Source organism: Mercenaria mercenaria, chromosome 14 (genome assembly GCF_021730395.1).
Source record: "Mercenaria mercenaria strain notata chromosome 14, MADL_Memer_1, whole genome shotgun sequence".
NCBI classification, from domain to species: Eukaryota; Metazoa; Mollusca; class Bivalvia; order Venerida; family Veneridae; genus Mercenaria; species Mercenaria mercenaria.
The window spans coordinates 18076585-18104533 of record NC_069374.1 but is presented as its reverse complement, the minus strand read 5'-3'; the positions used below and the strand labels follow the sequence as shown (position 1 = coordinate 18104533).

Genomic DNA, 27949 nt, shown 5'->3' with positions numbered 1-27949 from the left:
ATGAACCCTGATCGTGATTAATCAGACAATTAACCACACGAGGGATAATAACAGTGCAATATCAGTATTCTGTTGGCTAGTTTGTTATTGTCTGTGAATTTAAGGCGAATCCAGCCTTTTCAGTTAATGACGTTACACCGAATGAAGAGGGCGCCACTATTATCCGATCTTATACTGAGGTTGATTATCCCTCCGACGAACAGCAACTCCGGGATATGGGTAAAAATGACATGATGATCTCCCTTATTTCAGCAGTGTGCAGCAATATTCATCTTGTTGACGTGAGTCATTACCATCATAATTTTAATATGAGTTTTAAACCTGTACAGTTTTTAAACCTGTGTTTTCATTACATTACTGTTTGTTGTTTTAAGTCACAATCAATTCGTTTAATTACATATAGGCTTTCAATGCACGTCAGTTTTAAACTGTATCTAGTTATATATAAATCATCATTCCTACACAGTGTGTCAAGTAGTTTCCGCTCCTATCTATGAGCCAACTGACATCGCTGCCAGTTTTTGTAGATATCCCCTTAAAGAGGCAGCATTGCCAAATATCAATTATTTCACACAATTATTTATTAATAAGTATCATGTATTATGCCATCTCATATTTGACTTCTATTTGAAAATCTGTATGTAAATAGTTTCGACTAATCTGCAATTCAAACACATACACTATGTATGCAAATTCCCTAGACAATTACCTTGTGCTGACACTAACTCTAGGGTGAAGGTGCATAAAATTTGTTTACAAGAGAGCCATGCTTTATTGGAACTATTTTACTCATGTAGACAAAAAGATCAAATTTAAGTTCTTGTGGTTTACTGAAATTTAATGCTGGGTTATATTTAACAGATTTACTGTTCCAAACGGTGTGCTAAACATGAAAAAAATTCGGTAAGGAATCGTCATGCGTACTAAGTATATAGTCAAAAGAAAGGGGTATCAATTACCATATAACATTGTAATGTGTAAAACGTTTTATGAATCTTATGGAGTTTATTCATTTTTTTTTGTGTACATAAATATTGTGATTTCATAACATTGCTATGGCTTTAGGTGTTCTTTTAGTCAAATAACGCAACCTGGCAAAATAATAATAGACTTGGTTTGATTGCGATCAGCTGACTTATGCGGAATTCTTTTATAATAAAATGAATGGATTTGATGATCACAAAGGATCAGACAATATATAACACTGAGTCCAAGCTTTTTACTGCTGCCACATGGCACTTAAAGACTGCTATTCTGATAGTAAATAAAATCAATAATAAAATGCACAGGAAGCATTGAAATAAAAACAAGAGGGTCATGATGACCCTGGATCGCTCACCTGAGTAATATGGGCCATATGTTTCAAATGTCAAACTGATGATAAATATTAAGAAAGTCAGTAGGTCACATTCATGGTCAATGAAATTCAGTTTTACGATTTGTGTGCAAAACTGTTAATGTCGTCAAAATTTCAAGGCTGTATCTTAAAAAAGAAGAAAGTAGGTCAGTAGGTCAAGGTCAGAGTCAAGTGACATTATATTACTTGGGGTCATCAGGTAATTATAATTAAACAGTCTTGGAAATAGGATAAGAAGATTTTTGAAGTTTTTCTTTTCGGTTGCCATGGCAACCAGAGTTCTGCAAGGAATCCAATTCTTTGAATAATTTTGAAAGGGGCCCCACAAGGATGATTCCTGTGAAGTTTGGTGTAATTCTGCCCAGTGGTTTTCAAGAAGAAAATTTTTTTAGAAATTGTTGACGGACGACGCACGACTGACCACGCACGACGCACGACGGACATCAAGCGGTCACAATACCTCACCTTGTCACTTCGTGACAGGTGAGCTAAAAGCCCAAAATAATAACGGAGTCAGTTTTATTGAATATGTTCATGGGAGAGATCGAAATGCGCAACACTCTACACTGATGCGCTGATGTACAATTGGTTCATAAGGATTGCCGGAACAACAACAAAATAGAATCTCAGCATAAATTACACTTTATATTTTTTTATGGAGAGGAAGACGCATTTCAATACAGATGAGTATATATTGGACAGATGAATGATATTGATATCTTCCAATAGCTTGGGACCTGGGAGCCTCCTGTACCAAGGATATTAAATACGGATGGCTTCGTAATGGATCTCAACGCTAAAGGCAACAAAGACATTGGAAATCTTGATAATGTAGTAAAAGATTCAGACAATGAAACTATTGATCCGGCAACATTGGCTATACAAGATGTAAGTCGCTTTTATCATTTGGTTTATCTGACTTTACAAGATGTTTGTCTCTTTTATCATTTGGTTGATCTGGCTATACAAGATATATGTCCCTTTATCTTTGGTTTATCTGGCTATACAAGATGTGTGTCTCTTTAGTCATTTGGTTTATCTGGCTATACAAGATGTATATCCCTTTTGTCATTTGATTTATCTGGCTATATATGTAAGTCAAATTTGTCATTTGGGGTATTAGTATAAGAGCTGTATTGGCTAGATTTATTCATTTTATGTATGGATAGAATAAACAGATGTAATAAATGCAATACAAGAACTGATCGCATGATTTCAGGTAATGATGAAGATGATTAATTTCACAAGAAACGTTTTGGAAAAAGACTTGAATGGAAGTAGAAGTGGCGACAAACTTTTAGCTTCACTTGTGACAAATGCATTCACAAACTTTGCTGCCAAGCCCCAGTACCTTAACTATGACAGTTTGGTGAGGAGTACATTTATATAAATATATTTCAAGTTTGTAGTGTATTTGGTTTGGAGATTCAGATATTATGTGCCTACATTATCGTCCATTTTTGAGTAATATTTTACTTCTACAAGCAAAGTACATCTACTTTACATTCAAGAATTTACACAAACCACTATATAAAACTGATAAAATTATCTACACCAATACTGTTGTAAAAGCACTCAGAAATCTTGTTTGAAAATATTTGTAATTTTATTCGCACATTATTTGATGAAAGATGCATACTTGGAATTAAACGAAGTTACTAGAGAAGTTAAAAAAAATGAAATATTTGTTAAGAAATGATGCAGAAACTGTCTCAGACATTTGAATTCTTTGTTTTTGTTTTTTAATTATAATTTTGCACTTTCCATACTATTTATACATAAAGTTATCAATAACTTTGTATGAAGAATCAGTTTACAAATTAACAGATTATATTAACAAATTTTAGAAGAATAATCTAACCATCAATGTGCAAACTAATCAATTTTCCACTATGTTTTGATAATGCGTGCGTAATGAAGTCCATTGTACAAGATGAACGAAAATTTTACACACAAAAAATGATTTAAATTTATCCTTGGATGTTACGTTTAACAGGAGTGGTATGTGGGTGATAAACATATTTTTTTAGCAATTTTATGTATTTCTTAAAACGTCGCTTATGAGCAAAATAGTGAGATAGTGACTCACATCAAATCCAAATAAATAAACACAGTGTTAATTGTTTTGCAATTACTAATGTCTATACTTTCATATATATTAATGCGTCGCCATCAGGTTTCACAAAGTGTAAATACCAACGCAAATCATAGTGATTTTAAGCAATGCGTTTCAACACATTTATTGTTTTTACTGAATATCCCATTCTTCTCTTTATATTTGCATAAATGCACTCGGAGACAATTATTCAGCTGCTTCTCCTGCTAATTGAGAGGACAGTAAATCATATTATTATTTTATGTACGCAGGATGCTGAATACTACAATAATATGTTAATGAGCTATGCAAAAGATAAGAAGTATCCAGTTTATATATATTTCAGACAATTATTATATACATGGCACGGATAGTTGGAATTGATGCACTGTTTCCTCAGAACACGACTGGACATTCGGCGGCGCAGACTGAAACATCCTCCGGAGGTACCCAAACATATTTATAGTATCCCGAGTGAAGCATGGCTCTGTTGAGTAAAGAGAGAATCGTCCGAGTTGGCTATATGTTTCGTCTTGCAACCAGTTTCTCTTAGACGCCGCATTCTTTGGAACATGCATATTTCCTTACTTCTTGTTTCCGTGAAAAACAATATTAGATGCATATTTTTTAAATTACTGGTTTTCGTTAAATTAATTCAACGCACCATACACATTTTATTAGATGCATATTTTTTAAATTACTGGTTTTCGTTAAATTGATTCAGAACATTATAACAATTTGTCACTGGATGTAGTTGCAGCTCTCGAGTAACTGTTCAGACGGTGACGAGGTTTTGCCGAGATTGTGCATAAATAGATACCCAGAAGCCTGTCACCTGTATTATGATCAGCAACATTTTTACATACAGTATTCTACAAATAATATATTAAAAACAATGACTTTCTATATAGCGCTGTTTCTTGATAGTTGCCGTATTTAAAGAAAGAACAAAAATGATGTCATAGCCGAGTTCCGGTTAAGTATTATTATTTGTAGCGTAATGATGTGTATTTTCCGTAAATCGATTTCTTCCGAATTGAGAAATGTATTATAAGGAACAAAAAGAAACTATAAAGGTATTTGAATTTTAAAATCTAATCCAGGTACTGTTACACAAATGTAGTTCGTAAGACGTAGTTCATCTGAAATAGGGGTGAGGGGTGGGTTTTGCCGGCATGGTTAAAATGAACGGAAAATCTAGTGACGCGTGCAAGAATTTTGTATATTTTACTACTCCCATTAATTCTAGACTGTTGGACATTCCTTGGTTTTGCACTGACAAAAAGGCATTAGGACACCTTATGTATGCTATATGCATGGTTCTAAACAAGATTGCAGTTATTATAACAGTATTTCAATCAATTTGGTAAATCTGATGATAAAGATAAAGATTGTCAAAAACAAATCAAAGAAAGTTGACAAAAAGGGGTTTATCTTTGTTGCAAAACATGGTATCAATTTTTAGGTTTCTAAATATTTTATCTTTTTATCTCGACTATTTGACAGATTTTGTTGTATTTGGTGTTATTAAACATGTTCCTCAGTTTTAAAACCCACACTAACCTTCAGCATCACCATATAACCTCAAAGAGCACGTTTCCATATAGCCTTTTTGAACTGACTTCTCATTTAACTACTACTTTTAGCATCATAAAATGTGCCAACCCACAGTAGGGTCTTCACACACTAACTAAAATTGTAATATAATTATAACGCTTATGATCTTTTTTATACTTAGACAACGTTTATTAAGCTGTGACAAATATTTCATATTTCCATATCCAAACAGAAAATGGCAGTGGTATCAAATCGTCATGCAGACTGTCATTAGTCAATTCTTGTTTATTATAATTAGTTAAGAGATTGTCTCATATTTTGCAGAAATATACTACATGTTTCAAGCGATTGTGCAAGCTTCTGTTCCAGATGATTTTGTAGAAATACGATCGGTTGGTAACCTTGTGTCAGGCAGGTCGCAAGTAAGCAGTAACATGATTTGAAATATGCAGTAAATATTTTTGTTTATTACATGCTACGTTTTGGGCTCACAAGGCAACACATTATATACCCTTCTGGGTGTTACTAATAAAAAAGAGAAAATGTGTAAGAGAAGCTTTAAATAAAGTAAACGCAATGGCAAGACCAAAATGAATAACTTCAGCTGATCTTAACTTAACTTTTAGCAGTGTATAACCGACGATGTAGTACGATAAACAACATACTTTACCAGAAATTTACATATCATATGAAAATTTAGACGCTATGCCTTTTTCAAAACACTAATTTGTTTTAATTATATATCGTTTATACGTTATACCTTTATGAATACATTTTTTTGTAGGTTTGTCTATAGACACTAGCTGCATGTGACCAGAATATTCATTAGATATGAAAGTTGCGTCATTTGCTATAAAAACAGTAAACATGATACATGCAGTTGTATTGAAACATACTTTAACCTTTACTGATGCCGTCATGGTGTGTTAGGATTATATTTTATCATTCGTGGCAGCTATTTAGACCAACGCCAAAGTTATCAAAGATTCAACATTGTTCAATCTGTTCGAATCACTTCTACGTCTTTGCACACAGGTCAATGAGATGCTGTCGGCGTTAGGACAGAATATCAGCCTTGACGACTCTGAGCTATCACCGGTTGAAAGAGCCTATCTCTATATACGAATGCAGCGTCGACTCAAATTTTACACACAGGATAAAAAAGAAACGGTTAGGTTTTAATGTTGTCCTGTTGGTTAGTGATGTTTATGAAGCTTGTTTTCGTTTCCAGATCTTTTATATATTTTATATATGATTCATATAAAATCCAGTAAAGGCACTTTTGGTAATTGTTTCGTAATATCTATTAATAGTCTTTTCTTTGGAACATCAGGCAATATACGCGAATGCATTTTTAATTCATTACTCAAAGACAACACGTCTAGTGTAAACTCTTAACAGCAAGCGTTAAGAATGTTCTAAGGACATTATAACATATTAAAAGCAATTTTATACCTATCAATATTTCAGGCAAGGAAAGCGGCATACATGGCAATTGACTTAGCTCAAGAAGTCCAAAACCAGTTGAAACTGTGCAGGATGTGTAACAATCAAAACAGTACCCGCACTAATCAGTTAATTAAGAAGGGGAAAACGAGCTCTTTTATGACTGAGATGACGGCGACTGCAACTTCTAAATTCCGAATTGACGGCCTCAATAAGTCACTTGAAAATGAAAGCAGTACAAATATATTTGGCACGGTTTCATTGTCAGTAAGTAACGTTTGCTTATTTATTCAGTTCGAATAAACGTCGAGTAAGAAGTCAGTTGTTATAACAAAAGAACATATATTTCAAGCAAGTGCTTACATGTACATTCTGTCTAAATGTAATTGACAATCGTGCAAGATCAAGGCGGAGGGTAAAAAAAGTCAGACGTGAGTAAATACAACTGTGTTTTAATTCTTGCTTATTTTCTGATTTTATCTGCTTTGATTTGATTGTTAACACCAGAAATACATTCTGCATGCCCGAGGGCAGAATGTCGAGCCCGCCAGCTGTATAAAAGGTAGCATTTTTTATACTATTTTGCGGCGTTAGAACTGATTTACACTAGCACTTGTATTTGCATATGGAATTCTTTGACCAATTATAAAAAAAATCTATATAATATAAGTCCACAGATATTTCCTTACCAGGTAGAGATAGGTCAAATTACACCTAAAACTTTGATTTAACATGCTAGTTGTTCCACAGAAAAGTGGTCTCAATAAAAAAGTTACAATATAAGCTATTTATAGTATAAACAAAGGGAAGTAATTCAAAAAACAAGGTTGCCTCATGGTGTTGAACATTTGTGCCAAGCTACATCAAAATCCCTCTATGCATGAAGAAGACATGCTCCAGACAATATCGTTCTTGTATCTGACCTTTGGCCTGTAAGTGTGACCTTGACCTTAGCCCTAGGGACCTGGTGCTTGTGTATGACACGCCGACTTACAATGGCGAACATTCATGCCAAGTAACATCAAAATCCCACCATGCATGAAAAAGAAATGCTCCGGAAAATCTCATTCTTCAGTTTGGCTTTTGACCTCCAACTGTAACCTTGACCTTTGAGATAGAAACATGGGGTTTGACACTCCTTCTCATTGAGGTTAACATTCATGACATGCATGTCAAAGTTAAATTGGCAGACCGAAACTTAAATGTTGCACATTTTCATTGACACAGGATATAATTATAGATTGGACCATGCATGTCAAAGTTATGGTCCGGACAAAATTGGACGGACGCACGCACGGACGCACGCACATACACCGACCCGCCAAAAGTGACGACAAAATCGAGCCAATCTGACTAAAGTACATCTCCTATTACGCTAAGCTTAGGATCTGAACACGAGCTATTGATAGCCTCGTTCTGACGACCCTTCCGCTGGCCAGTCAAAAGCTAACTTACAACATTCTGCAAGCTTAAAAAAGCCTTGGTTTTTGATATCTACAATTCTTATGTCGTAAGATGTCAGATGGCCGCCTAGCTCAGTCGGTAGGACACTTGCTCTGTAAGCGATGGGTCCCGGGTTCGAGCCCTGGACTAACTGCAAATTTTTCTTACTCTTTGACATTCGAACGAGTCGTCTGATTGGTTCAAATAAAAATAGATTTGTGAAAATAAAAATAACAATACTGGATATCCAAATATACAAAAGACGTCTGTGAAGTCGTTCTCAAATCTTCGTTTAGAAGATCAAGTACTTAAGTCAGATTGAAATCGAGCCAACCGCAAGCGGACTCGACAATAAATCCGTCCCGAAGTAATTGATGAATATTTTGGTAATGTGTTTCACTTTTCTTTCTTCTGCGTCAGAACTTAATTATCGCAATAATTTGAAGCAACATGAAAATGTTTGTATCAGATGAAATTTTCATATACCACTATCATGTTTAACATTAAAAATATCAATGTCACGTCATCCTCTGAATCTACTCTCGATAACTGTAGCCAGTTACATTTTCTGTATATGTTTAATCTTTTCAGGCATTTGAATTTCCGGAAAATGTGTTTATGTATGATAACGACGGTACGTCTAGCTACGTTACATCGAAGGTGCTTCGAATTGACATCAAATCAACAGAAAAACGTGTTACTCCTGGATACATGACCTTTGAGCAAAAAGTCATTACGCCAATCCCAGAGCACGTAATTCCCGCGGTTGATGAAGAAGACGCATCAGATTTCATGTATCACAAATTCATTTATCAGAAGGAAACAGACGATTTATGTCTTATTATTTTACCTGTAGGTCGATACAATTTTACAAGATACCTAGTGTATATAAAGTTTAGTCAATCTCCTTCAATAATTGACTACGACTTTAAATTTCATGTTGAGAAACATGAGAACTGGCAGACATGCATCCTGCATGAGAAGATGAAAAACCACACAGGACTGACGTTTATGGCTGTTAGCTTACCAGGAACAAGTAAGTAAGGCAAAACTGAAAACAGCCCGACTTAAGATTTCTGTCGAAATAACACAGTTAATGAAGCAGGTTAAGAATATGCCCGATTTAAATGAATACTACATTTTTTCATGTTCATATACGAATGCTATAACAGTTTAAAGTCGTTAATGAGTACTGTTAAAATCCTTCTACCTTACATCAGTTTCTCACTCCATAAACATGATAAGTATCGGAAATAATATTTCCTGAAGCTTCCACACAAATGTACTTGATTAAATCGATTTTTAGTTAAAAGTACAAGTTTTTTTTTTAGTTTGAAAGTACTTTCTTGATTTCATTAAAATTCTGTTAATCTTGGTTTGATCTGCTTAGAATGAAGTGTGTCACTTCAATTAAATACATGCTTCATTTACTGTTAATCAGCACATACATAAATTTTACTGTTTGCATGGGTCGTTAACATCACTCTATAAATGTTCAAGATCCTTTCTTATATCTGCCAACAAACATAAAATTTGGCTTAAATAAAATTAATCTAAATCTTAAAGTTATCGTGGAAAATACTATCTAGACTTCAGAGCATTTAAATCGATTACCACGGCCGAGGCAACTGTCGTCCAGTCATAAATTATTGCCCAACCAATTGTTTTTTTTTCCCTTAAACTCTCCACGTCTAGAACACTATATTATTAAAACTTAAGCTCAAATTTTGACGATAAAGCCTTTACGAAATTCTCGAATGTTTGAAAGGTAACCTCGACGGTGCACATAAAACCCACGGCAGTTACATACAAGAATGACAATGGTGTAAATATTTTAAACTTTCAGTGAGAAATATTGCATACAACTTGACGATTGTAACGGTGGGATGTCTAACATGGGAGGAGGAAGCTACAAAATGGCATACAGATAAGTGTGAGGTAAACTACACAGCTTTGAATCGAGAGACGGATGTTTTAACACATACTACTAGTAGATAGAAGCTATATTAGTACCATAAGACAGTACAGATAATATGAAAGTACACAAAAGAATTCGGTTTTCAGTTTCAACAAAACCACTGGAACCATCTGGAAATATATGGAAACGCTTTAAGATGAAAAAAACTTACATCTAAAAGGATGAAAACTTTTCGTCAAAATATAATACAGATGATAGACAGAATTATGTTCCGTACTTCATAATAATTTACCTTCTTACACATGTTTACAACTACCTAACCGCTGCATTCAATCATCTGTCAAATTGATTGTTAAGGTAGTGAAGCCGTTATGACACTCTTCCCTTGTGTCCTTACGTAGAGGAATTCGACATATTTCTGACTTTGTAATATAGGTTAACGTGCACATGTGTTTCCGTGAAAAACAGATACTGTCGAAAACGCATGTGGCGCATTACATAATTTGGCGACTGTAATATCGTAGTCTCTGTCATCTCAGAACTTTAAGAGGATGAAATAAAGCTGCGATATCGCGTCCATATAACAATGTTTTTATTTTATGTTTTTATTTTATATTATATCAATAATAAAGAAATGCTAATTGATTTGTGTTTCAGCTTGAATGGAAACCAAAAGAAGAACTCGTGTCCTGCTTTTGTCGGGAGATCACTGATCTGGTGTTTTCTAACTCTTTTTTCACGGCACCAAACTCCATAGATTTCTCAGCTGTACTTCTGAAGTTCTCTCCCTTGAACCAGGCTGCTGTATTGGGTACATTTAGTGTACTTTTTGTGGGCTATATTTTAGCAGTCTTATTCTTAACTGGTTTGGATAGACGAGATGCATTAAAGGTAATTTCCACGGATTTTTGTCAAATGTATTTTATCGTTTTATTTCTTCCGCTTAAATAGTTTCATACCACGTATTTCATTGCAAGTTACATGTAAAAATCTCAAATGAAGAACATCACCCTTGTTTTTTATTCTAGTGGGGCATCACACCGGTTCGAGATAACTTTTTCACTGATAAACACTTTTATATCATAAAAGTATATACCGGTATGAGACGAGGGGCAGGAACAAAGTCACGTGTCGCTTTTATCTTAACTGGAACTGATGGAAATACCGGACCAAGGGAGTTGTATGATGGAGTTAGAGAGGTTGACATTTTACTTTTTTCATCTCATAATGCATATATGATGCTATAACGTGAAATTGTTTGTAATATTTCAATAGCTTTGACTTTTCATCTCGCTTAAGCAAATACTGTTCAGTGATACATATTTAGATTGTCTATCAACATTTAATGTTAACACAATAGTAATTTGAATGGTTTCGTTGAAATAACGGTTGATTGTGATACTGGCTAAGACTGCTCTATTAACACAAAAGAATTGTACATTGAGCTAGTCTAAATTATCATATTTCATATTGTTTCCACAATGGATGTCTAATTTCTTGAGCAATTATCATGAATGATAAACAGAATGTATATTGTTCCAAGATGTTGTAACATTGATAAGGTTATTTCTGCTATTTTAAAATAATAACAAATTAATAACATGTGAAAATGCCATATTTTAGGTTCTAGCAGTACTCTGTTTGATATACATGAAACCTTGTCAGAATGTTTGTCTATGAAATCTATATCAATCGAAATCATAGCTCAAATCATAGGAAAACTAAGTTAGCAGTTCAGAGATCACATTTTCTCCAAAATTTACACAAAGTCTGATCAGAGACTCGGGTTAATTTCGAAACTTCATCATATGGAGTCGTATACTAGGACACTAGGTCACAACATAACAAAATGCTCGTTAACAGAATAGAAGCCGATCTACCGTAAAAACCGTCCAAAATGTTCGTCCCTATAACATTTAGATCAGATCAAAGACTATGTAACATGGTCAAATAATAGTTTCATTCATGTATATGTTTAAAATTAAAAAGGAAGAATAATCTGATTGGAAACATTGTGCACAGAAAACACAGCAAAAGCTACCCATCGCAAAGTATGCAAACAAGAAATAAAAAAGTGGAAAGATATAAAAGACGGGCGCTTCAAATATTCATGAACAAATGCATTTTATTTGTATGAAACATAAGAAATGGGAATGTGTAAAATGGGAGATGAGGGTACCATAAATGAAAAGGGAAAGGCAGAAAAAGTAGAAAGGGACATACAATTGTGGGGAGGGGGAAGGTTGAATGAAGAAACACCATCAAGATACAAAACAGATTAAAAGCAAGTTGAAAATTGGGGCAACACCTTGGAACGGTCAGTGATCTATATAAAGGAATCTAGGAGGGGTGTTACTGCGTTAAGGGCATGCCAATCGCACACTTGCCCTATTTGCATGTATTTAAATAAGACTGTGTAAATAATGTAATTTTCCGCTGATATCAACCGTAACATTAGAGACAATTATAAATAAACATAAACTTAGGGTCAGTCCGAGGTATCTGTACATCAATGTACTCAATAACTTGTGTGAAGTCGGAGCACCAATAGTGTATCTTTTAAGAACACGACTAGGTAAGGAAAGTTCCAATGCAAGAGCTCATTATGTCCGTCCGTGTTTGTTAGATTTATGAGAAAGATAAGTATCACCTTTGTGTTGCAGTCGCACTATCAATAGGAAAGCGACTAACTGTAGCCGGATCATTCACCAAACATGGATTTTGCATTGCTTCCTATTTTGATAAATTGTCTAACAGGTTTTACAAATGTTTGATTTACATAAGCATTGTGTTTAATTTTCCATAGTTAATTAACTACAAATTTATGAATAGTTACCCTACTAGGTGCAAGAAATTGACAATTTTATTCTAGATATTTGTTTCTAAGTTACCGTTAATAATTGTTAGATGTAAATCCAAAGTTTACGCATCTAAATCTAAGGTATTAGCATTGTATACTTAATGTAAAAGTATACGCATAAAGTGTAAAATATAGACACCATATAATGCGGCTCGACGAATATCTCTGTCCGGGTGAGGAACTTGGCCATTAAATATAGGTGGTTTTGTGAAAGGTAAGACTGTACGGTTGTACGGATTATTAGAACATTATGTCTTTTCTACTCTATTCATTTACTTTGGTAAAGCGTACTAAGGAATGTAACTATAATGTTTACACCGTATTTTATACATTATTGGTTGCTGGTGTATATATTTCACAAATATGGTCGCCTATTAACAATAAGAAAATTCGACAGTCACAGAAATAAACGCTCTCAAGAATAACGGAACATTAACTTTTATTTTCCTGCAGGAATTCAGCACTGGCAGCATTATGTCGTTTTTCCTTGCAACAAAAGCGCACCTTGGTGATTTACAACATCTGTATATCTGGCACGATAATAGCGGAGAAGAATGGTACCTTAACCAAATCGTCGTCTATGATATAGGGACGTGTACAGTGTATGTGCAGTTACATATGATAATATAGAAAAGAAACCAATTATTTCCACAGATTTGTTATTATAACAATGTATTTGTTCAATCTCCGCGAATGTCGGAGTATTACATATCAAATATTGAAACAAATGCTCTGTTTTCGAAAGTTCAAACATATTAGAATCATAAGACTTACAAATATTATCATTTTTAAAACTGCATACGGTCATGATCTAATTAAAGCATAAACAACTATCAATATCACTGTAGAAAAAAAGACGAAGATCCAGTATTCCTGCCTACCTAGCGGAGAAAGTATACATTTATCCGAGTTCGCGCCAGGGATAGATACTCCTATCTTTCACTAGGGAAAACTTTGTCTAAAGTAGCATGCACTTAGGTGACGTCACATAGTATTGTCGCTATTAGGACGTCATGAACTATATGAATAATGTCAGGAAATGCCAAGATCTATTTGTACTCATGATTTATTTTGAAACGTGATCAGCAAGAAAAATTATCTAACATGCCTGCCTGTTTAAGACAGCTTTTATCCCAACCCTCGGGACAGCTTTGATAAATAAGGTCGCTAACGCTCGGTTTTTCATTCCACACTGTCACTCGAATAGTGAAAAAACCTTACACAGGCATGCATGTAAGATCCTTATATGAATGATTACGTTTCGAAGAACCTTCAAAAAGATTTTGTATGTATATGTAAACGATAGACATACGAGTTATATGCATAAAATATAGAAAAACATTAAGTCAACAAAGACAAAAGATTCACATTATTAATAAATAAAACAGTGGGATACCGCGTTGTAAAAGTCAATGGAAAACGCACACTTTACACATCATTATGAAACAGGCATGCACATGTGATACATTTTTAACATTACAAAAAGTAATAAGAGAAAGCTACATTGTACTTCGAAACTACATTCATATTTCACTACATTTTGAAATTTGATCCAAAAGATGAAAAGTGTTTTTCCTCATTAAATTTTATACAATTCATACATGTACAACACTACATTCTTAAATATGTTACAGGCATACTTTTGTGGCTGAGAGATGGCTATCGGTAGAAACAAGTTTAGATGCACACTTAACCTCAAGTCCAGCAAGTCGTCCTATAAAGTTCGAATCCCGGTTCTTTTACCAACTCAGAGACCGATTTTCTCAAAACCACATGTGGATATCAATACTGTACCGGCCTCAGACAAGCACCTTTACAAGAGTCCAAAGAGTATCATGCGCCCTTGCATATATATTTCTTACCATGCTTGCTAACGCCATGTATTTCAATCCCGAACCTGATTACGTATCACCGGCGATTCTACAAGTTGGACCTTTTCGGTTTTCAAAACAACAGGTTCTGTATACAATTTTTGCTTTGTGGCCTTGCTTGAATACGGTTGTAGTTACAGTTTCATACTTATACGTATACTAGTGTATGTACATACACAATAATACGCTTCAGTTAGTTATTTTTCAATAAATTTAATTAATTACTCTTTACAGGTAAATTTTAAATCTTTGCACTTGCAGTTATAGTTTTCACATTCAGTTTAAACATTTATGTCTATGTTTTGATGATTACCTGCAGTGTTGTTAATTACAACACCGAGACACGTATTGAAGTAAAGAATAAAGTTCTACATGTACATGTATCCATACAAGTATGAAATTATTTCGTATACTAATTTTCTTAAATGCATTTTAAATGTGTATGCACATTTCGGTGTTATCATAAATAAGACAACAAGTATATTAGCGCTCTTATTATGATAAAATCTGTAAGAAGATCCTTTAGAAACATAAAAAGCAACCGAGCAAAATAATAGCAGACTAGGTTTATTGACTTTGTTTATGAAAGGTAATGAAATGTGCAACATTGCTTACGCTCCTAAGTCCTTGCGTGAGCAGAATTCTATGATGATAAAATTAAATGGACTTCATTATCCCCAAAAAACAACAGAAAATATAACTACACTAAATCTGCATCTGTGAATTTAACTTTACTAGTTTCTTTTTTTGTTCAGATATATATTTCAATGGTTTGTGCATTGATTACAACACCTCCAATCATGCTAATTGTCTACCTGTTTCAACACACAAAGAAAAGGCGCGATTGTTGTATGGGGTGCAAAGGTTGTTGCAGATGTAATTCATTCTGCCGAAAAAAAAGCGATAATCTGGCTGAAGATCTGCTTAGAACCAAACTGCTGTCTTCGGAGGTACCAGATTTAAGAGGGAAGCTGCATTTTCCATACTGGTATAAACCTTTCTATTATAAATTATGTCATTAAAATATGGCATCGGGGCTAGATAAAATACATTACATACTTTTGTATAAAGACCTTGCTTTGAAGAGCCAAAAAGTTGCATTCATTTACACGAGATCTTTACTCACAGATTTATAATACACAGAGAGTAGTTTATTCAAAGATGAAACTAGCTTTTTAAGATGACGGTAGTACATTTAACGAAAAATGTAGGTAAAATGAATCATGATAAGACTGGTAACGTCTTTAACTAACGGAACCAATCTTTTAAGCCGAGAATAACAGCTACTTTAGAAATAAGACACACAGCAGTATTTTGACAATAAAAATAATAGCACTGACTTTGCTCTTACTAGCAAAAGTTTGATTATAAGAGATTTATTAGCATGTTTGTTACAACTTTTTGTCCAGAGATTGTATATAGTAAAAGAATATACTAAACAACGTTTCTAACATTATACTTTGTTTTTTGTTGGTTTCTCTGTCAAACACGGACATACTCAAAGAAAATTGGATAAACTATTTAATAATTATTTCATACAGATTTTTTCTAAATAAAATAATGATAACGAAAATCGACGTAAATTCACTGAACCATGACACTAAGTAAGTCGTAGAACGAGCCCAGTTATATGCCAGCTGCAGTGTTAAACTATTTTACGGATTACCTTACAACTTTTAAGAGCTAGAATACGTCCTTATTGGACACTTTTCCGCAAGTAATCAGGTTTAGATGATAAAATATTCACGAGTTTAGCTGGCGAAATATTGCGCTTATTAGGTTAGCCATATTAATCTGAGACACGAGTGGATTTTTCTCGATATACGGCTAATAAAGTTGTAATTGTAACTTTGATATCTAAAATGATGCACATTTTGTTCCTTTGACTGAATTTAAAAGTGTATGTCCTTTTTTACGCCACGGCATCCGTAACTAGTGTGTCATTTGTAACGTCACATATCTGATATGAAATTTTACACGCCGATATGGAAAATATTTAAGGAAGTTCCCTTGCAACTAAACAAAGTTGACAAATGTGTACATGTATATGATAGTATGAATTTGTAGAGTATGTGACTTGATTTTAGGGTAACAATATTGTTTTACAGCTCAATGAATTATCATGTTGTTATCATTTAGTATTGCTTCCGATTTCCATTGAAATTTTAAAATATTTGGCAGAAATAACAACAAAAGAGCAAATGTGAAGTTAGGTATGTTGTTAATTTATATCAAAAAAGAAAGGAATAAACGGACGATAAACTTACATGCTTGCCATATTTGTAACACAAACCGATTTTTATTTAAACAAAAAAACTATGTAGAGCTCCAATACTGACCGATAGATGGACGATACCATATTGAATTTCTTCCGCTGGAAGATCATGAATTAAAACCAAAATACAAAAGCTATAAGTAAGTAAGTAAGTAAGAAAGTAAGGAAGTATTTTATTATAGTGACAAGTGTTAAACGTAGAAATCATATAAAAATATAATCAGTTTAACACAACATCCGGCCCAATGGACCTATAAGTCACCTAGTATACAAGTATTAACAATATCATATTTAGTGGCTAGGCTTAAGCTTCTTGTTTACTTTATTCATGTAGGTTTGTGTACATCAATTGGTTCATACTGCTTGCTGCTATCCTGGTTCCAGCGTTTTTCATTTTACTGTACAGTATAGAATGGGGCAAACAAAAGTCTGAAGAGTGGCTTACCACATTCTTCCTGTCCTTATTCGAATCGATATTGCTTGTTGATCCAGTATTGGTAAGCTTATTCTGTAAACAGTTTACATTTGAAGGGAGATTTGGGGTCTGTCTAGAATAGGTCAAAAGTATTTTTCTATCGGCTATAAAACCTTAAATGTTTCCAAAATGACCATGACAAAACACGTATGGACAGTCAAAAAAGTGACCAAAATGTAAACAATGTAACTAAACACTAACATTGAATATTTCATACTAGCATAGACTAATAGATGTCAAAACAATTATACCAAAGGCTGATTAAATAAACAGTTGAAATTCGATATTTCTAAATTGCTTATCTCACATTTCCAGCTATCTTGAATGTGTTTTCAAGTCCCGTCTTAAAACACATTCACAAAATATCATTTTAGTCAAATTTCGGCTATCTCGAACTAAAACGCTAGAGCATTTCGAGTCTAAAACAGATTTGTTTGCGAATTTAGATTTTATGCAATTGCATTTCTGCAAGTAATAATATCAATTCGTAAAATGAACTTCGTAACGGGCGGAACAAAACAAATTATATGTAAAGATATTCCTCCATCATTTATTTGTTAGTTTTCATTCAAATTAACTTCCAGTTTTTAAAGTGCAATAATCAAATTTTGAACAATATATAAAAGAAAGCATTTACTTAAGATTTCTAGTTGTTTTAAGTATCAAATCGTGTCCTTCTAGTAAAATGACAAATCTGCATTTATGATACTTTGGGAAATGATTTTCAGTCCAAGTTAAGTAAAATCAGGCTCTTATCCTTATGAAATTGTTTTAACAATAGCAAGAGGACGTGAATTTGAAATATCATAAAAAAGAAAACGTTTATTTTTGTTAAATAAATACGACGCATTTATATATATTCATAGGTTATTTGCATCGTTTTTGTACTCAGCATGTTGATACGATCAAATACACTTGACACTCACATAGATATAGAAGATATTGTCAAAAGGTACAAGCGTATGATGGGGCATGACGAAGGTAATTACTCAAATTTTGTAATTCAAAGTTGTTGCTATCATCATTCATGAATGCACAGATGTGTTACAATAATCATTGCATATGCAAAATTAATAATGAAAAATAACATTAATGATTTTGATATTGCCAACATTTTGATACTTCATTACCTTAAGACATTTGTGATTTAACATTTGTTGATAATCCTCAAGATTTAACTACAGAAAATAGTTTGGATATGTTTAAAGACGATAAACAAACCTAATGTATTAATGAAGAAAATTTGTAGATAATTGAAAAGTAAGAGCTAATTGAAACTATTTAATTTTTCAACGGAGTCACTGTTGTTACCAATAAGCAATAATATCTTCAGGAAAACCCTTTGAAAGCAAAAAACTCAGTCAAGAAATATGATTTCAGACTGTTTGATTAAGTCTGTTAATTAGGGGTAAAGAAACGTTCAATGCCCCTAAAGCCTTATAGAACCAGCTTAAGCGAAACTCTGTGATAAAGATATATAAGACAGGTTCCACGACCCCAAAGGACCAGGAGACATATCAAAAACGATTTAGCCCCATTTGTGAAAAGTGTTACTTTTATGTAAAGACGGACAGTTAACATAACCAGTGTTCATGAATTCTGTATCAGTACTTATCTGTTCTCCGCAGTAACTGCTAACTTCTAATGAATCAGATGTGAAGACAAAATGACTTCAGACACAAATTAATTTAACAAATTGTCACGGAGAACATACGCCTCGCCGTTGGATCGAACTCGTAACCCCTAGATCCGTAGAGTTGTGCTCACCCTATTCAGTAAAGCGGGCGGGTTGTACACAAATGTATCAAAACTGATTCCAGGTACGAGTTTAGTGACAGATTGTTTTCACAGTTTTAATGCACCGATAATGGAGTTAAGGAGGTAGGTTACCTTCATATTCGTATGTGCGCATGTCCAACCGGAAGCTAACGTGACGATTTACGACGACGTTTACGACAAATTAAATGTGTTTGTATATTCATTCTCCTGAAAACAAATCATGATACTTTATGGTTTAATAATGCAGAAATAATGAATCAGTTGCCGCAGAAACGCTTCAAAACAATGTTGCCTTAAAATGACGTCATTGACGTCATGACGTTACGTGTCAGTTACCGCGCAAAATTAATAGATTTTATATTGAAAGTACGTAATTCTGTGCATTTTCTTTATTTTAACTATCTTCAAATAACAAATATTTGCTGAAATATTTGTTATGAATCTTTTGCTCTGAATAATCATCAATATCTTGCTTTTTTATGTAGTTAAATTGAAACGTTATGCGGATTGTAAGAAAATGGATGATGGTAACCAATGTTATTTGGAATATAGTTGGATGAAAGTTTACTTGTAACGGCCATTTTCAAATAAAAAATCTAGCAATTTGATTTGTAATACCTATTTTTCAGGCTCCGTTGATAATTTGTTACTTATATACTAAAACTAAGATCTAAAATTGTTCAAATTTCAGTAGAAAAATGTGGTTCCTTGAATTTAATTGATGTTACCATGGAAACGAAGCCCGTGACCTATGTATCAAAATGTAAAATTCAAAAGCGTTGACACTGGTCTATTTAAGAAACACAGCTTCGGCTTTTTATTTTCATTTCAACAATATCCATGAGAATAATAGCAGCATGCTGAACGATTTTCCATGAAAAATGCCAGACGAGGGGTACTGCCGTATGTATTCTAAGCTGTGAAATTTGTTTGAATCAATGCAAATAACAAGAAAATATAACTTACGTTAGAAATAATATGTTTTAAAGCTACATTAACTAGAATGATAATCTTATTCAATATTTTTTATAAGAAAGTTCGACAAAAAGCAAGATATAAGCTATTTTAAACATCTCTGTTGCCATGGTTACTGTAAACTTTAAGAAAAATAGGGTACCATGTAAAGTGCTTGGTATTTTGCTTATAATATTTCCCAAATATTCCATGTTGGTCATTAACAGAGTGCCACTTAAGCCGTCGAAAACCCCTATTTTTATACATAGTTGTTTTAAAATGAGAGAAAATGCGTTACCATGGAAACACGAGCCCCGCGACATATACATTTAAAGCTTATATTAGAAAGCTAACGTGCATATTAGTAAACTTATCAATTATGCAGACTTCTACGGATATCAATGAAACTAAAATACACTGAAAAGTGTTAAATATCCGTACTTTCCTTCTTCTTTCAATATGAAATACCTTTAGATGGTCATGTTCTTCAAACCTGGATAAAAAATGAATTTGAAGGGACAGAGACAAACGAAATTGAGATTGTAGCAGGTAAAACTTCATATTACACGAAATACAAACAAATGCTGTGGTTAAACTAACTTGAATTTACCCTTGTAACAAGGTAACCTACCTCCTTAATGCTGTGCAGCAAGAAGAATATTGGTAGAAACAGATTTTTATTTTTATTACAGCATATTTAATATAAAGGAGGTGATGAAAGTAAAAATAATCAATTTGAATTAATTACACTCGATTCTTCTCAAACGTGTTTGTACTTTGTGTAATAGGGCGTGTTCTAGTATTATTTATTGAATCAGGGTTTTTTTATACATAGGTGATTTACCATTGACCATAAAGATCTTAAAATCGATCAGAGATGACATCAACACCCTTGAATGTAAGTAGTTTAGCATATATTTACATTTATATGATATATGCAGGTTTGTTGGTATGTATGTATGTATGTATGCATGTGCGCGATAGTGTATGTGTATTAACTCGTGTATTTTGTACAATCCATAAATAAATATAAAAGTAAATGCAAGACAATGTATTAAACATACAAAATATAGTATTATATTTCACAATGATAATCAAACGATGCTTAAACAGAGCGGCTGACAATGACACACAGCTGATACATGTATCTATAAGAATATTATTTTACAAATGTAATGCTTTTCATTGAAAGTCGTCTTACCAAACAAGTTAAAAGAATAGTACATGCTATTTTCGAAACGTCTACGTCATTTCCTTTTGTATCACATTGTATTTCATTCATTTATTTTAGTCTCCATTTTCAGCAAATCCAAGACGGGTTACCCCACCACTTCAGGGACATGGTCTGGTCGTGGCTGCAGAGAGAGATCGACGGCATACCATAGTGTCGTCTTTTATAAAAGACATTCTCCTCAATCTGTTTTTGATATTCATCATATTTAGCATCTGTTATGCCAATAGAGACGACCGATCGTATCTACTTCATTCGGAAATTGTTAACAGTATCGTTGAACCTTGGAAACTACCACAGTTTCAAGCTGTAAATTTAGATAACATAGTTGTTGCTTTTTTCTTATTTGAAAGTTATAAAAAATAGGTCTAGATATATATCTTTACGATCTTAAGGGAATCGCAAAGACTGCTCCTGTGTTCAATATACATTTCTTTATTTATATTTGTAAGTCTCTGTTGAATGATTTGTTTCTGAACTTACAATGACGATTTTAATAAAACAAACACTCGCTATTTTGTTTAAAGTAAAATAACTAATATAACCACATACTCTAACATGACCCGAGTTATTAAAAAATCATTGTCGTTCATGTATATTATTATATCACTTGGACTGCGCCATCGGGATATAATTCCTTCGCATCTAAACTCCGAACAATGATTTTATTCAACGACAAGTTAGTCTGAGATATTTCTATCTTCACTTGAAATATTTTATAAACTATGAGATTATTACTTTTAGATACTGGTTTTTTGTTTGTTTTTGTTTCGCACCGACACATGATAGGTCATATGGCGACTTTGTTGTAAAATAGTTTATGTTATGACCGAAGTACAAGAACACCAAGTTACAAGCGGTCTGTTTTTATGTACATGCTTCAAACATCTTGGCAATATACAAATCCGTTTAAGGCAAAAACAAATGATTGAACAAAAGAACAAACAATTTGCAAACCAAAATTACGTTTCCCTTATTTCTTCAGATTAAAACACCAGGTGATCTATACAACTGGCTGAATATTTCGGTGATACCAAGTTTGTTCCCCGAATTCGATGCAAACGGTGCTCCTCTACATTGGACTTTGCGTCAGTTCACAACTGGCTATAACAATTTTCGACTGGGACCTCCTCGGCTTCGACAGCTTAGAGCCAAAAATAGTAGGTTCTAACATATCATTTTGATCATTTATACCGTATTTTGCCAAAGCATACGTGTCACCAAAACAGTTGATTAAATAATGAATAAAATTTAATTAGGCCTATTACAAACTGTTAGATAAGTCGATATGGACGCCAGTTTTACTTCTTATATAAAATATCTGAGTTCCGTCCTAAGGTATCTATATTAAAAGTTTATATGTGAAATAATATTCTTTAGGTACATGCGTTATACCTTATATTGGGAGTATACCCTGTTATGGAAAGTACGAAATTCTAGACGACGAGGAAGGAGACTTCTGTCTAGGATGGTCAGTACCGCCATGCCCTTCTTCTCAGCTCGTCTTCAATGCTTCTTCTGCCGCTTGGAGCTTTATTTCGGGTAAGACAATATGTAGTATTGATGTACGTTTGGATGTCAGGTAATATATAACGAAGAAGGTGACTTCTGTCTAAGATGGTCAATACCCGCATGTACTACGTCTTGGGCTGTCTTTAATGTGTCTTCTGCCGCTTGGAATTTTATCTCAGTTAACACATGTAGTATTGATATACATTATATGCATAACATGTACCTATAACACATTCCGCTCAGTGCAAAACCAGGTCATATATAAAGTAGGAGTGTAAAACATGATATTATTCTACATTGTATAGCCAATAAAGAATAAATAAAACACAGCCTACTTGACTGTGCAATTAGAGCAGGTAATGTATTATGTATTATTGTATGATATTGAAATTAGAAATTTGCATCAAACAATTCAGCACGTACCTTTGTAATACATTCACTTTTTAAAAACAAATCAGACAATGAAACATTTAGTGTATTTTTACGCTTTGCTTGAGAAAGTGTCTTAAGAAATATTTGTGTACATTTAATATGGAAATGTAAACCGTGCCGCTTGAAAATTGACTCCATGTGTTACATAGTTTAGTATTGTAACACTATCCTTTTTCTATATGTAATTACCAGAGAATATAACTTGTTTACTACTGAAACGCATTTAGTTAGGTAGTATGTTATGATGTAGTTTTACCATAGTATCCTAGATATACCTTAACCACCCGGACACGGAGGTCCCTACCTAGAAAAGGAATTATTATAAATCATGCCTATTAAAGAGCTTATCAGGTAATATTTTATGAAAGCAAAATGTAAGGATGATAATTATTACCTAATTAAAAGTCTATTTTTCAATATGGAATTTAGTTTTCATCTTATATATAGAAATGAGAATTTGCATGAGTATTTCCCTTTTGAACAGAATACACTACACAATAATTATGCAGTTTTGATTTTTTCTATTTGGATTCATTCAGGGCACTAATCATTTTATCATATATTATACTACTATGCTTGGCATGTTTTAAAGTCATTCACAGGACATTATCTATGACAATAAACTGCTTTTGAAGTGTCTAATTTAAAATGTAACAAAGCATTCTGAGATATTCATCGTGAAGATTGTTGTTGATTTTTTTTCTTTGTAAATATGGCTCCTAGGTTTGCTCTCCTGAAACTGGGGTCTTAACAAATGGTACCAATTTAATAACAAAATAAATTTTTAAGTCATGTTTGCCTTTCGTTTCTTCTTCAGCCTATGACATATGGGGTTTCCCTACATCTGGAGTGTATACAACTTACGGCGGCGGTGGATACATCGCTTCTTTTGACGTTAACCGGAACATTTCTATTAGCATACTAAATGAACTCTTCGCAAACTTGTGGATGGACAGACACACCCGAGCAGTTCTATTTGAATTTACGCTTTATAATGCAGCAACAAATATATTTATCTACAATGTCTTCGTAACCGAGTTTCTTCAAACAGGAGGAGCGTTTACTTCTTATTCTACATACCCCGTTCGCGTTTACACCCATCTAGGTCCCACTGGTACATTTACATTAGTGTGCGAAATAATATTTGTCATCTATCTCATTACAATATTTGTAAAAATTTGCGTAAGGTTATACCAACAACGTTTTGGCTTCTTTAAAGAATTTTGGCGAGTTTATGAGATGGTAATGTTTACTTTAGGCCTGGTTATAATCGTAGTTTATGCTATTCGACTTGGAATGGCATTTGAAACAATTAAGCAATTTAAGAAAGACAAGAAGCTTTTCGTAAACTTTGGTCATATCATTTTATGGGATCAAGTTCTTGTGTCATCATTGGCATTTCTAATATTTATGGCAACTTTAAGAATGTTAGAAATAGTTGCTAGTTCCAAAAAAGTCAACGCTGTTTTAAGAGTGTTTCATGAGTGTGGCAAAGATCTTTTCTGGTACAGCATGACTTTCTTACACATCTTTATGGCGTTTTGTTTGCTGGGCTTACTGATGTTTGGGTCACAGCTCCAATCGTACAAGAACATTTTCAAAAGTATGGGGACGTTGTTCATAGCTTTGATCGGAAAGAGTAAATTTACAGAAATTAACGAAAAACAACCTGTGTATGCAAAGATCTTTTTCTCGTTTTATATTTTGACTGTTGTTTTCTTCGTTCTGTCAATATTTCTGTCAATACTCGGAGCAAGTATAGACAACGTGGTGAATGACACTAGGAAAGATCCCAGGGAAGATATAGTAGAATACATGCTGAAGACTGTGCGTGGATTGTTCACTAAACGGGCAGGAAAAACAGAAATGAGAGCTGCTACACCAGCTACCGGAAGTCCTATACGTAAGTATATTAGACCAGATACTGTTGTAGCATATACTGGGAAAAACGTTTCTGTTTTTTATTTTTTACTATGCTGGCAACACATATTCAGCTACAGTCTTCACATCAGTAAAACGTTCATAAAGAGACCACCTAAGGAAAAAGAAAAGGAGGTTTCGTAATACAACATTAATTATTTTTATCAAAACAAACATGAAATGAAAAAGCCATTCTGTGCAAGTGTCCCTTAATAGACGCGTTTTTATATGTATACGCATGAGAAATAAAATTGGTCGAAATTGACTGAGCTATATAACTTTATAACTAGAACAAGATGCAAATGATTAACTGTTTTATGGGAGTTATTGTAGTCCACAACCATGAATGTTTTACAATATCTTGCATGTCCTAAATGGTCATAGATAAGTGACAGAAAAAACTGTTCTAATAATAGCATATGTGTTCCAGGAGAAGAAACGCTGAGCGCTCAGCTGTTACCAGCTCGTGAAACCACACCTATCCCATCTATAACTGAAGAGGCAGCATCTAATGTTGAGGAAGAAATAAGATCCTTTGTAAGCAAGGAGTCCGAACATGCTATCAGCATGCCACCCGTAGAAGAAGTAAAACACACGACATTGTCTCGCTTTTACATGTATGCTAAACCTAGCAAATCAGAGGCAGCATCTAAAGTTGAGGAAGAAATAAGATCCTTTGTAAGCAAGGAACCCAAACATGCTATCAACATGCCACATGTAGAAGAAGTAAAACACACGACATTGTCTCGCTTTTACATGTATGCTAAACCTAGCAAAACAGAGGCAGCATCTAAAGTAGAGGAAGAAATAAGATCCTTTGTAAGAAAGGAACCCAAACATGCTATCAGCATGCCACCCGTAGGAGAAGTAAAACACACGACATTGTCTCGCTTTTACATGTATGAACCTAGCAAATCAAAATTTAAACAAAGACATAAACGAACAATAAAGTTTCCTTAGGAATCATAAACGTTTAACTGTTACGGAGAATGCTATAAAACAAGACAGCAGGTTTACAATGCTATTTTATACAGTGTGCAAGTGTTTTAGTGGTGTTTTTTTTAATATTCAAAAAGTATTGCAATTTCTATCAGTTTTACCATTTTTGTATTTCCATGACATCAAGCTTGCAATCATCTATTCCTCAAGGTCATTTACTGCAAATTACTTCTAAGTGTTAAGCTTATACATTAAAATCTGTAAGCATATCATTTTGAAGCATAGATAGTGTGATTGAGTCTGTTCATGAATGAAATGTAAAACACCGCTAACACCGCTTAGCACCGGCTTAAGCGAAATTCTATCCAGGTATGAGTCCAGGTATGTGAAAACTTTTTACAGCCACTACAGCCCGCTGTTGTGTATCATAAATGTATGTCCATGTTTCGGTGAAATGTTCATCTAATTTCAGCCCTAGATTACTGCAACTAAACTGCTTTGTTATTAGTCCCTAAGCCAGTTTTTTCGGACCCTTATTTCTCTGCCAACTGCAAGGCATTGAGCACACGCGTATATGGCTAGGTTTTGATAATGATTTAAAGAAACATTGTGTTTTATGTACCGTGTCTTAAGTTTCCATTGCTTAACTTGGCAGAGATTACTTTTATTCATATTGGAACATAATGGGGCTGAAAACTAAAGGTTTTACACACTGTCTGAGCACAATTATCCGGTTTAAGCTTCTCAGTGATACTCTTGTCTCTAACCGTACCAATGCAGTGTGCACTGTGTTTCTGTATTTTTTCGTTTCCTCCTCAGTGTATGTATGTTTTACATGGTCAATATATTTTTGTATGAACATCATTAAGTACACATCCGTACAGTACATTGCACTAAGCTATGACTTGAGGGGCTGTATTCTTGAAATAGGTCATTTCATGTAAGATCTTAACACTTTTTAGGGCCTCGTGGCCATTTTGTTACAATTATTTACCCGAGCGTATTTGTGTTCTGATGGATTTGAGAACAATTTAGTTAACCTAAATTTTCTTTAAATAGCCTTCTTCTCCTTTTGCCAATGTAAAATGTCGCGCATATTTCCGCTGCAAAACTCATGCATATTGCCTGATGCAAAGCTAATATCCTAAAAATAATACTCTTTTCAGCAAAAAAAAATCATAAAACATATTTATAGATATCAAATGGCCATTTTTCACAAAAATATTTTATCTTTAGATATTTACTTCAAATTTTTAAAATCCTTATGAATTACCAGATATATAAGTTTGCATATAGAACTAATTTTATGTCATGCAGTAAAAGTTGATTGTTTATTTATACTGTGTTATCTATACATGTATACAGTTTGTAGTATTTCAAACATGATGCATAATACTGTTAATACATATAAACTTGTTAATTTTATGTTTACTTTAAATATGAAATTTGGATCTAATATTCCTTTAAAAGACAACATCATCTCATATATATTCTTATTTGTTTTTTAATCATGCCATTACGCCCATACTATAGAAACATCGTCTCGAGAATATGCATGCTCCTGTGAACTCCAATTGGTCATCATCTGAATGACTTCCTCACAGCCCAAGTAGTGAGATGTAAGATTCGACAACAGCAACTCAATCACTCCTCTACGGGGTCGTTAATATATTATTTTCAAAACGAATTCTTCTAAACGTGTTATTTTCATAAAAGTACCGTCAGTAATATGAAAAAATATTGCCAAAATATTGAAGGGGCGTTAAAAGATTTTGAAGTATATAGACAAAAGATATTACTACCATTGACATGTTTACTAACATAATCGGTACATGTGATGCTACCAGAAACCATTAATTGAGCAGCGCCATGAGAAAACAAACTT

At 33.7% G+C, this 27949-nt stretch overlaps 1 protein-coding gene across 1 annotated transcript; it reads left to right on the top strand.

The window, feature by feature from the left end:
• The first annotated feature begins 110 nt into the window (after positions 1-110).
• Positions 111-27550, top strand: LOC123526496 (polycystic kidney disease protein 1-like 2). Its single transcript, XM_045305670.2, has 22 exons — positions 111-281; positions 2087-2245; positions 2577-2726; positions 3799-3898; positions 5334-5431; positions 6045-6179; positions 6480-6722; positions 8490-8934; positions 9745-9836; positions 10474-10707; positions 10845-11015; positions 13130-13278; positions 14311-14632; positions 15303-15535; positions 17157-17319; positions 18164-18278; positions 20866-20928; positions 21335-21570; positions 22247-22421; positions 22642-22803; positions 24023-25108; positions 25556-27550. The coding sequence occupies exons 1-22, from the start codon at positions 216-218 to the stop codon at positions 26083-26085; spliced, it is 5127 nt and encodes a 1708-aa protein (XP_045161605.2). The 5' UTR covers positions 111-215; the 3' UTR covers positions 26086-27550.
• The last annotated feature ends 399 nt before the right edge of the window (positions 27551-27949 follow it).